Genomic DNA, 12,047 nt, shown 5'->3' with positions numbered 1-12,047 from the left:
TAGTTACATATTTCAAGTGTACATTTGAATTTTAGAAGCAGGAAAAAATTTGCCAACCAAATCCAAATTAACTGTCGGGCTGCATTCCTGAAATTTCTCACGCTAAAATGAAATTGCTTCGTCCTTCGCTACAAGTTAAACACATACATAGTGAATACACGATGGATAAACTATATTTATTCGAATCTTCATGAATCTCTTGGATTCAGTTAGAAAAAACTGATTGAAAATTGTTCGCGATCAACCAATCTCCATCAATTCGATTGCTGCCATACGCATGAATTCACACTTCATAAATAATTGATGTTAATGATTTTTGAAAGAATTTCAGATTTGAAAGAATTGTCAGACATTTGCAAAACACCAAGCGTGGACTCTCATGGGCCTAGGAATAGTTTTATATTGTCCGATAGGATTTTCAAACGAAAAACAGCAGCATCATGCATGATATTAGGTTTTATGAAAACAATAGTACCTAACCACAAAATTCAACGTTCAAAAAATGACAATCCATTTCTCACCGCTCAATAATAGCCAAACGATGTATATATATTTATATAAATGTCTGTGTAAATATTTGTTAAAGGCATACGTTTGGCTATGGGTCAACAAGTGTATCTTTCTATAAACCAAAAAAAAACGGAAACAAAGAAGAAGAGCAAACATCGTACGATATCACTGTTCATGCACACACACACACAAACGGGAACAGTTTTCGGTCTTCGTTTAACCACGTAGTGTCCGATATCGAGCACTATGTGTTTCTCTCTTTTTGCCTCTGTCTCGTTCTCTGTTTTTTTTTTCTTTTTCATTGGTCCACATAATTTTCGTTAAGGTTGATATGGTCATTTGCATCTTATTTCTTTTGTCGACTCTGATGAAAAATCTATATCATTTGATGTTTTCGCAGTAATTTCATTGTGCCCTTCTTTTTAATAAAAATCTAATTTAAGTTCATGTTAGAATATTACATTAAGTTTATTTTTATGAGTCTTTTGATAACATTTTTTTTGTCGAGCATTCTAAATTTGTGTGACAGGAATTCCAAATATTGAATTTTTCTGTTTGTTATTTGTGTTCTTTTGATGTGACCGTGAAAGTAAGTTTTTGTTGAAAAACTAAAATACGCAAAATCTGCAACAATCATTAAATATTAACGTGAACTGAGAAAACACGTGTTTCGACGTTTAATGAAGCGGCAATGAAATCATTTACGAATGTAATAGTATTTAGGTGGTGGTTCTTGAGAATGATACAACAACATGATCATGAGACAAACGGATTACCGTCACAGTTCAATCGGTGCTCACAGTAATTGATGTGAGTGTATTGGTTTCACGATTCCCTGAAAACCATGTGGATTTCGACAGAAACGCGTGCTTTCTCTGTAGCCATCATATGCCATTTTGTGACGACGTGCAAAACACACTTGCGTTTCCAAGAAAATTGAATACTTGAAAAGAGACAAAAAAAGTGCACGTTTCATCTGTTGCAGAAAAGATTCGGCCGATTTTCAAGCGGTGATTATTATTATAACAACTTCTCGCTGAGTACGAACGCAAATCATACATTCTCCGACGTGCGATCGAAATTGGAATTTTTCGTTCAGTCGTTAGACACATTAGCTTGTTCATTTTCAGACTATTAATCCGGGTTTTAACTATTTTTAAGTTAAATTTGCTTTTAACGTTAATTAATAGTTTTGCGGTATTTTTTATTGAATGCGCGAAATTTTATTGATTACGTAGGAAAGTGAAATTATCGAAACAAATTTTTCATCGTTTTTTTTTCTCTTTTGTGAATTCAATTAAACACTCTAAATATAAGCGTGCAAAAGTTGCAAGAGAGATTAATCAACCAATAGACGCTAAAATGGGTCCAGATGGAAATAATGTAAGTTTAATTTAATTTTCACCCGTATTTTTGTTGCGGTAGCAGTAGTTGGGTAAATCAAAATTTTGCGCACTACTTTAAGCCAATGCTACTGAGAGATGGATAAAGGTCATTGACTTTCCATCCAATGTTATGTGATTTTATCCAACGGTTTTCAAACCACTCGGATTTGGCTTGGAACTGTGAATTATTGAAAGCGAAATTGAACGTTAGAATTCATTTTTAAGTGATTTGGAATCATCCATCCATAAATATGACTAATAAAAATGTAGTTCAGAATGTTCAAAATCACGACCATATTCTGGCACATCAGCATGGAGCTACGGAGGTTCGTTGAACCCTTGGCCATTTTGTAAAAAAAAACCGCTTGATTTTTCACACCACCCGGTAACGTTATACAATATTTCCAATTCCAATTAAATTTCTACCCATTCAAATCGAACATAAATTCCAGTCAAAACAAGATGCTGAATGCAAAAAATCGTTCATGGATATTTTTGACGCAATAAAAGCTGATAAATGTATGTAGTCAGCAAATGCATAGTTTTCACGGATAATTTTAAATTGAAAACTGGAAATTTATGGACGGTGTCGACACGTGTGAAATCATAATTTATTGGAAAACCTTTTCAATTCTATGTTATAGCTTTGTATTTTTCCTCTCTCCCTTTCTCATTTCTCGGCGCAGAATTTGTTTAATAATTTAATGTACCGTAATGTGCAGCAGTCAAGTGAAAGCCAGAGCGAAGCCTCCTCATCGGCTGAAAGCGATTGGAGCGATATTAACAGTATTGCTTTGCAAATGGGCTTGCATCCAAAAGATTTGTGCGTTGAACGGTTTAAAGTTGATCGACAAAAACTTGAAAATATGATTAAAGGTAACGTATTCTCATTCAATTTTCATACATTCTTATTGAACACGATTTTCCGTATTATCACAATGATTATTCATTTTCATATGCATTCATCTGTAGACGCATCACCTACCAAAGGCATAAATGCTGCTGAATGTTTTTTCGAAAACGTAAGCCATTTGCTATTGACATTTTTCAAATATAGTATTTTTAATAACTCAAAACAAATAATAACTGAGTGGTGTTATTATCCATTTTGATATCTGCTTTGTTAAATTTTAAATTATGTTACATTTATACAAAGAATTATATGAATGTCCGAGAATGAAAACGCAACTTCTATTCACAACACATATAAGTGAAACAAAAATAAAAAATTTATTGAAATGAAACAACAAAATCGAATTTTTTCAAAGTGTAACAACAAAAAAGATTTTTTTTAAAGTGTAACATCGGTGTGTAGTAAGTGTAACAACATACCAATGTTACACTTTAAAAAAATCTTTTTTGTTGTTACACTTTGAAAAAATTCGATTTTGTTGTTTCATTTCAATAAATTTTTTGTTTTTGTTTCACTTATATGTGTTGTGAATAGAAGTTGCGTTTTCATTCTCGGACATTCATATATAAAAAATATCATGGGTTTTGTGAAATTTTATTCAACCATTCGATTAGATTATAAAATCGACTGGGACCCGCATCAGCTGGCCATGTCGCTTAAAAATCGGTGCAAAAACAAAAAAAGGTAAGTTAAAAGAATGGCCAAAATACACGAAAAAATGTAGCATATAATGAATGTTTCATTTCAAGATCCACATGTGCGAATCGTTGGTAAAAATTCGGATGTCATGAAAGCTAAAGAGCAAATTTTGCACTCTTTGGACTCTCGTGTAAGTAGAAAACAACTACAATTAAGACATAACGACTTAATCATCCTTTTTCGCGATCAGGGCTGTCGTGTAATCATGAAAATGGATATTTCGTACTCTGACCATTCATACATAATCGGACGTGGTGGTAACAATATTAAGAAGATCATGGAAGACACTTTGACTCATATTCATTTTCCTGATTCGAATCGTTCGAGCCAAACGGAAAAAAGCAACCAAGTTTCGTTATGTGGAAGTTTGAAAGGCGTGGAAAAGGCACGCGCTCTAGTTCGTGTAAGTTATCCGAATCTAATTATCCAAACTTTTTTTTATTATAATAATTGATGAATTCTTAGTTCTCGACACCATTGATTATATCTTATGAATTGCCCATGAGCATTCCTGGTCGACCGATGCCTGATAACAATACCGAATACGTTAAGGAAGCTGAAGCTAGGTTTAATGTTCAAGTGAGATTTTTGTCTCGTGCTAAATTGCATACGTCCGTTTTGGTTAAAGGTTGTGAAAAAGAAGCAGAAAAAGTTCAAGACGCAGCTCGTCATCTATGTTTTCATATGTGTGGAAGTGTAAGTATTAGTAATGGTTAACAGTTCAAGAAAAATTGAAAGTAGACTGAAACTGGATACTAGGGATTTTGCATTGACGTTTCCGACTGTAAACATGACATCAATTCATATGCGTGTGCTGTCAAAGTCACTTTGTCATGCGTCATTCACATTAATGCTTTGACTGATTGTGGTGAACAGTGGTGAGATTGGAAACGCCATACATTTTATATACATTATTTGTTTGGGAATTATATTCATTTATTTTCTTTTATTGTTGATATTTGGGCTCTGCAAAGCCTAGGCTTCATCCACGATTTGTTTTCCAAAGAAATATTTTGAAAAAATCGTGAGTTTGCACTGTCAACACTTGTGTGGTTTTTCATATGATTTTGAAGTCATCGAATGTTGTCACCCGTTCACACATTCGATGAACTTGCTACACCAAGTGTTAGTATAGTTCATTGCTGACGTTTTCCAATCCACCATACGTATTTATATGTGTGTGTACATCAAAATGTCAAAGTTGTCAAGAATTCAACCAAGTTCGTCGTTCTTTTTTAAAAATAAATATTTAAAATTACTTGAACAATTCGGGTTTTCCTCGGCGTTAGGCTGAAATTGGTACTTTTTTGCGTTGTTTAAAAACAAACTGCGTCCTATCCCATCGAAAATTGGATAAACAAAAATGAATACCAGTGCTAGAAAGTGTTTTTGTTGTCATCAAAATTCTTATTCATAACTAAACAACCACTAGAAGTAGTTTGAAAGTGTAAATGACAAAATAAAAAATGGTATCATATAATGAATTGAAACGAAATTTATAGATGCGATTCGACGAATGGTTCACACTATATCGTTGTTTTATTATTGCCTGCCAGAAGGTCAGAACTATGCAGTTGTGGGTTGATGAAAAAATAATATTCCTACGTTTAATTTTCCTAGTTTCTATCGAAATAAAATTAGCAATTTTGTTTTCATTACAGAGCCAAATTCAGGTCAATTTGCAGCTTCAAATTTCACCACAACATCATGACATCGTTAAAGGCAGAAACAACATGCACCTAATGAAAATCATGGAGCATACTAATACCAAGGTTTGTTATGCAAAGAGAATTGGCCCAATACAAAGATGTTTGAAAACAGTAGCAATAATGCAAGCACATTAATCAAGTAACGGGCTCCTGTTATGAGCGACAAAAAATCCTTTTCTAACGCTGATCGTGATTATTGAAACAACCGAGCCCAGTTCATTTTAAAAGAAATCAACTCAAATCAAATCAAATGAAATGGCGTACAGGCATAACAGAGCAGTTGGATTTTTTTGGAATGAGACTACAATTAAATCAAAATATATTCACCGTTTTGTTCGTTTTTTTTTCGTATTTACCGCACTGTTTTTAGTTTTGCTTTTGCGTTTAAAATGCGTTTTCATATTTTAGTAATGGTGTGAAATAAAATTTTATTCCAGATAATATTTCCGGACTTGAGTGACGCGAACATAAACCCGAAAGAAAAATCTCAAGTGACTATTACTGGTATCATTGATGGCGTTTACCGAGCTAGACAGCAGCTCATTGTAAGTGCAATTTTCATTCTTTTTATTCGAACAAAAAAAAATGCATTAAAACAAAAACCAGTGTGCAAGCTATATCAGCATTTGTATGCAACATCCGTGGCAATTGCGCGCTTGAAAAATGGAAAAATGTAAAACGAAATGAGAAGCAATATAATTGCAATGAGCAATGAATAAACACGTTGTACCACATTTGAAATAAACACACAGGCGTACACACAATGAAATAATTGTCTCGTAAATGATACGAATTTACACCACGCAATTCGGTTTTCGGTGTTTTTTTCGTTTTCCATTTTTTCTGCACCCCGTTCTTGTGTGCAGACAATCGTATCGTTACGTTGTCGTTGCTTTGTCACTTCACTTGGTTTCCATTGTCGTTTTTGTTCTTGCTTGCGTTTATTATTGGAATCAGTTTTTTCCCAGTGAATGAAATGGCCTCAAACATCCTGCATTGCATTCATAACGATTGTATTTAATGCCGTCGTTTATGTGTAAATCAAAATGTCTGTCACTCACACAGCTAAAAACTTTACATGCAATTTCTTTTTTAATTTTTCTGTTTGTTTTGTTGTTTTCTGAAAATTGTAGCCAATTTATTTATAGCTTCTGTTTAATTTTTTTTTCATTCCCATGTAACCATTTCATTGGTCATTTGTATTGGTTTGTAATTGTTTGTAGGGCAATTTGCCGGTGGCTCTGATATTCGATTATCCGGAAAATTCGGTTAAACAAGAGGATATTAATACGCTCATGAATCAATTTGGAGTTTTCATTGCTGCCCGCCATAAGCAACGACAAAGCACTTTGTGCATCGTTATAAAAGGAATCGAGAAATACGTCGGTAATCCCATGAATAAGATTAATTTTGTCAAACAAATGTGTTCTGTTACAATACCTTTGGCTGGCACCATTCTTCGCCTGATATATTATTAAACCATATTTTGATTAAATTTAGATAAAATCTACGAAGCTCGACACAAACTCTTGAATTTGACATCGAAGGAGGTTGTGGAGGCTGAAATACCGTCTACATATTTCTCATTGGTAGAACAAGAATTCAATACATCGGCCTTGGTAGAGATTTTATCCAGTGTTCCTAATAGTCCCCTCACGCCCGGTGGTTTGTTGCAAAATTTCACTCCAACTTTTCCGAATCCTTCATTTCAAAACCAACTTGGCAGTCGCGTGCATGATTTTTCAAATTTGACACCAGCAAATCTACGCTATCATGCACTCCAACAACAAGCCCTTCAACAGCAAGTGAACAATCAAACTTTAGCTTCAAGTCTTTCAGCAAATGTTATGCCATCTTATTCAACCGGTCCAAGTGTTTCACCCCGTTCTACGAGCACGAACACCAGTGGATATCTTAGCCATGCAAGCAACATCCTCAATATCAGTGGCAGTGCAAATTCACTTGAACAACTTTACGCCCCATACAAACCAGCGATCCAAATTAACGGCAATGGTGTAAACCATTTTCCGCAATCGGAAAGTCAAATATTTATTGGCAGTTCGGCTACCAATTTATCACGGCATTTAAATGAAAGCGGTAACCATTCATTCGAAACTGAAAATCGTTTGCTGACACCGGGCTTTCATTCGGTTTGTATAATTATTTCCGACATATTTGAAGAGACATAGGTAATCATATATTTCTGTGCAATAATTGTAGCCACGAACATTGGATTTTGATCGAAAGCGTATTGAAGGTCTGAAAGCGATGGACCGTCTCGATTTGAATAGAGAACAGGTTAGAACACCAACTGATGCATGGGTTAAGTTTTCCTTGAGCAAAACGTCACCGTTTGCACTGGAATCATCATCCGCAGGTGTGTCGCAATGGGCTCAAAGAGAAAAACTCAACTTTGACAAAGTTGCAACCACGGGTCTTATTGATAGTGTACCATGGAGTGACCGCATATCTTTGTCTCAGTTCAAAGATATCCATTCACTATTCAGTCATCTCAAACTTGAGCACTACATCAGTAAGTAATATTATGAAAATTTAAACGATTATCTCCCCTGAAAATTAAACGAAAAAATAATACTCACCACATTATCAACATCAACATGATTTTTACTCCTCGGAATAGGTAATTTTGTTGTAGAGAAAATTGATATCAAGATGTTTGCCACGTTGACTGCAGAAGACTTACTGGAGCTGAAAATCAATGCGTTTGGTGCTCGAAAACGTTTACTTTTGGCAATAAACCAGTTAAAGGCAGAAACTCCTCCATCAAGTGAATGGGTCCAGTTATCTGACTTCAAAGATATTCCATCATTATTTACACACTTGGAAATGGGTCATCACATTGGTGAGTATTCATTTATTTTTCATATCGTATATTTTTAACACTAACATTTATATATCATTCTATCAATAGAAAACTTCATTCAAAATGAAATTGATTTGAAAACGTTCGTGACGTTAACAGCACACGATTTGGATGAACTCGGTGTTAAACCATTTATCGAGAAAAAACGACTTCTTCTGGCTATCAATCAATTGAAGTCTGAAAGGTTTGCTGGTTCGGCGGCTCCTGGTGCAGAGCGTCGATCAAGTGCAGGAATTATTCCAGAGTCTAAACTGTTCCACATTTCTTAGAATTGTTCAAAAAGTACATAGTACTGAAACTTCAAAATGGAACCAGAAAAAGAACAAATAACAGCCAATGCATACAATAATTTTAAATGGTAGAAAAATTATATAATACAAAGTTTACTTAAAATCATTGTTAAAATATCAATAATGATTTACATAATATTTAAAACAAAGGTCAAAAGGCGGATGATAATAATCATAATTGAAAGAAAAATAGGTCACAAGCAAGCGTGAACTGCGGTTTTTGGTGTATTTGCATATAGTTTCATCTGGATTTTTAGTAACCAAAAATATGAGTCTCTTTCATATGTATTTGACCGTCATGGCCAGATAATATACGAGAAGATTGAAAGTGTTTTAATTTGTACAACCATAATAAATTATTTAGTCGACAAGCAGCTAAAATGCCGAGAGCGAAATTAATATGAATCGCAATTAAACCACAAAAAATAATTATGATAATGTGAAATTGAAACAACGACAAGCCACCACAGATATTCAAAAATATAATACAATATATATATATATATATGTATATACACATAACGAAAATGAGAAATCCCAATGGATGATAGGCTAATACATTTCATAGAGACATGTTGTTGTTGCGAAAAATCGCAGACTTTTAATTTTGAAATAATAGATTGAAAAAGAAACAAAAGAGAAAATTTAACGCAAAACATTGTATGCAATGCGCTGGCTTAATATAATACCTTTTTTTCTTCCTCTCATTCCATAAATTGATAACAACTCATTACTGCATGCACAATGTTATTACTACATTATTCATTAAAAAATTTCTACTCATAAAGTAATTTCAATCCCCCATTTCCAATCATTCGAATATTATTTGAAAATTATGAAAACACTCAGCATATATATGATTAAAAATGAATCAATTCACTTTGAAACAAACAGAAGATTAAATTGTAATTATAATTATATTCGAATTATTTATGAAATAAATTTATTTGAACAGGAATTGAATCTAATTTAGAATTGAATTCTATTCAGCCACATGAAAGTTTTCGCTAATTCTTAAGGAACACATTTTCTTGTTTCAATAATACCAAATATTTTGAATATCGTTAAAATATAAAGAAAGTCAATTTGATTTGTAAATCCATGTTCATAAGTTTTTTCATTTACAGGTGGTTTCCAGTTTAGTTGACAATTTTGTTCACATATTTGCTCGTGTGGACTGTATGTTTCTGTTGAAATTGGCATCAAATATGTCAGCAAAAAAAATTTGGTCATCATTGGGAATAATAGATAACAAATTCCCGCTGAAAAAACACGTTTTCTATTGCCAAAAAATAATAATAATAAGGTCAAAAAGTTGGTTCTGAGCTGGCAAACGAAATGAAATAATGGAATTCGAAAAAATTGCAGCAAAAAAACGATAAATCACATAATGTTGCAGAATGAACGAAAAGAGCGAGGAATCAAATAAATCGATCAATATCAAAGTAATTGCCATTTCGAAGCTTTTTTTTTGAAGCGGGTTTATGCGTGTATGTATTCATGTTTTAACAATTTACCGGTGTGTCAATTAAAAAATCAATCATTCTTATCGGGTTTAATTGAATTACAAACGTACAAATGCTACAACAGCACTCTCACACGTTTGCTCAATAAAAAACAATTAAACAGTTTGTTTTGCAATCAAATTATTCATCATGTAGTGATGAGAGAAAAAAATCGTCCTTCATTTTCAAACATTTTACTACGTTCTTGAATGGTTTGTCGTACAACTAGATTGAATTTTAGAAAGAAAAAAAACTATTATAGTCAAATTTTTCATCAGTAAAATGAATGATACATCAATTGTATGTATTTTTCGGGTAGACATGTTCTGTTCTGTTCCAAATTATCACAATTTTCTAGCACTAGACGAACGAGTTTTTCCACTCCTTCTGGATTTAGATTCAAGTTAAAAAAAGTTGACATGATAACATTTTTAAATATAAATCATTATTTCGCAATATTTATTCCATACTTTGGAATCAAATTTGAAAATGAGAGAAAATTAGGACAACACTATAAAAAATATTTTTAATCTTCAAGTGCACTTTTCACACAATTTTCCAGTTCATATGATATGATTACATTAAAGGAGCATTACATTAAAGAACATATGGAAAATTAGGCATGCGATAAACAGCATGTACGCAATGATAAAAATAAAAAGAATCCTCCAAGGTTTTTAGTTAAAATGTTAATATTCATGACTAGAAATCTGATATATATATATATATATATATAGGAAAGAGAGAAACCGTACTTCACTATGGAACAAACCGTACTTTGAACGTTTCTTTCAAACTACTCAATTTTATTTAATGAAATTTATTATATGTTCATTTGCGTTTCCTACAGATCAGATGTTCAGATTGCTAGTTTGAAGATTGTAGTTTATTGTAAATAAAATTAAAATAAATGAATAAAATCTAAAACGTAAACACAAAATGTATTCCAGTGGAAGTAAAAATTCCACTGGAAGCGCTTTGTAATGGAGACGGTTGATAGAAATTCTGTAATGAAAATTTGGAAAGCTCTAACATTATTCGGCCTGTAAGAAAAAATAAAAATATTAATTCATTGAAAGTACACTGAAATAGCATCATTTTTTGTATCATCAATTACTTACGTATAATAAAATACTGCCCAAGAATGACTGTCAACAATTGAACGTCAATAGCTGTTCTAAATGTGGCCGCATACTTCTGCTGAATAGCTTAAAGCCGCGATAGCAAGAAATATTGCTTAATGAAATCTGATGTACATTATTTGGAAAATTGAAATTAAAACATTTTTCTGACTATAAAATATGTTTATTTCTATGTGAAGGTAAGAAGGTATAACCAGAATATTTGTTACGAATTTTTTCTTACTGGAAAATTTCAAAATGAAGCGTTCGTTACATTTTTCATGAAGTGACCACTTTAGTCTTGTAATTGGTGTTTATTTGGTTTCACACTAAGATAAATTTAAATTTATAATTTTTCTGTACTATTTTCAATGTGTAGTTTTGTTGTTAGATTATTTTGATACGGAAAGAATCCCAGAATCCAATTTATATCCTTATACAAATACTCTAAATTGTCATATAGGTTCAATGTGTTCATGCCTCTGCATTCGCATTTCTTTCTATCCTTTCAAATTTAAATTTATAAAATACAAACAATCTCGACGTTTTGAAACGACACGTTAAGACGCTCACAAAAACAATTCATTCACTATATTGGTTTGTTGAATGTCAATGAGTCGCTCCTTAGACCTGAAATTAATATTTATAGCGACACCACAAACACGACTTATTTTCCATTTATATCATCTTGACCTGTAGCCATTTAAAATTGCACTCGAATGTGAAGGTATTTGAAAACTGTTCAAAAGAATACAAAACATCCGCTTATTGTCAGACTTTGAACAATTGTAGAGCGCCATCCATAAATAACGGCAAAATCAGCTGTAAATAGCCGTAAGTGATTTCGACATATTGTGAAATATTGCCAAATCATACCAATTAGTACTGAATTTTGTCGTCATTTATGGACGGCGCTCTACAATTTCACACTTCGTATTTTATATGTATTCAATACAAGATTATATGCGTGTGATACAAAATGCGGAAGATTGAGCTGTAGGTTGTGCAAATACATGGTCTTTGTATCGTAT

General features: G+C 32.8%; 1 protein-coding gene across 7 annotated transcripts; it reads left to right on the top strand.

The window, feature by feature from the left end:
* The first annotated feature begins 818 nt into the window (after nucleotides 1-818).
* Nucleotides 819-9,348, top strand: LOC129568624 (protein bicaudal C). Of its 7 annotated transcripts, none has more exons than XM_055446733.1 (15): nucleotides 819-1,099; nucleotides 1,227-1,520; nucleotides 1,828-1,893; nucleotides 2,582-2,771; nucleotides 2,868-2,917; nucleotides 3,423-3,492; nucleotides 3,558-3,910; nucleotides 3,973-4,203; nucleotides 5,169-5,279; nucleotides 5,654-5,761; nucleotides 6,440-6,602; nucleotides 6,717-7,366; nucleotides 7,437-7,749; nucleotides 7,858-8,079; nucleotides 8,149-9,348. In XM_055446733.1, exons 3-15 carry the CDS (start codon nucleotides 1,873-1,875, stop codon nucleotides 8,367-8,369), a joined length of 2,703 nt encoding a protein of 900 aa, XP_055302708.1. In that variant the 5' UTR covers nucleotides 819-1,099; nucleotides 1,227-1,520; nucleotides 1,828-1,872; the 3' UTR covers nucleotides 8,370-9,348. The 7 variants fall into 7 exon arrangements, with proteins under 7 accessions (XP_055302708.1, XP_055302711.1, XP_055302712.1 ...); XM_055446736.1 differs by having other exon boundaries at nucleotides 1,227-1,550; XM_055446737.1 differs by having other exon boundaries at nucleotides 1,227-1,893; nucleotides 3,558-3,637; nucleotides 3,698-3,910.
* The last annotated feature ends 2,699 nt before the right edge of the window (nucleotides 9,349-12,047 follow it).

This window comes from Sitodiplosis mosellana, unplaced genomic scaffold, assembly GCF_009176505.1.
Source record: "Sitodiplosis mosellana isolate CC-2019 unplaced genomic scaffold, AAFC_SMos_1.0 Smas_scaffold_21, whole genome shotgun sequence".
NCBI classification, from domain to species: Eukaryota; Metazoa; Arthropoda; class Insecta; order Diptera; family Cecidomyiidae; genus Sitodiplosis; species Sitodiplosis mosellana.
The sequence above is the reverse complement of the archived record's forward strand: the minus strand, read 5'-3'. Positions and strand labels throughout refer to the sequence as shown.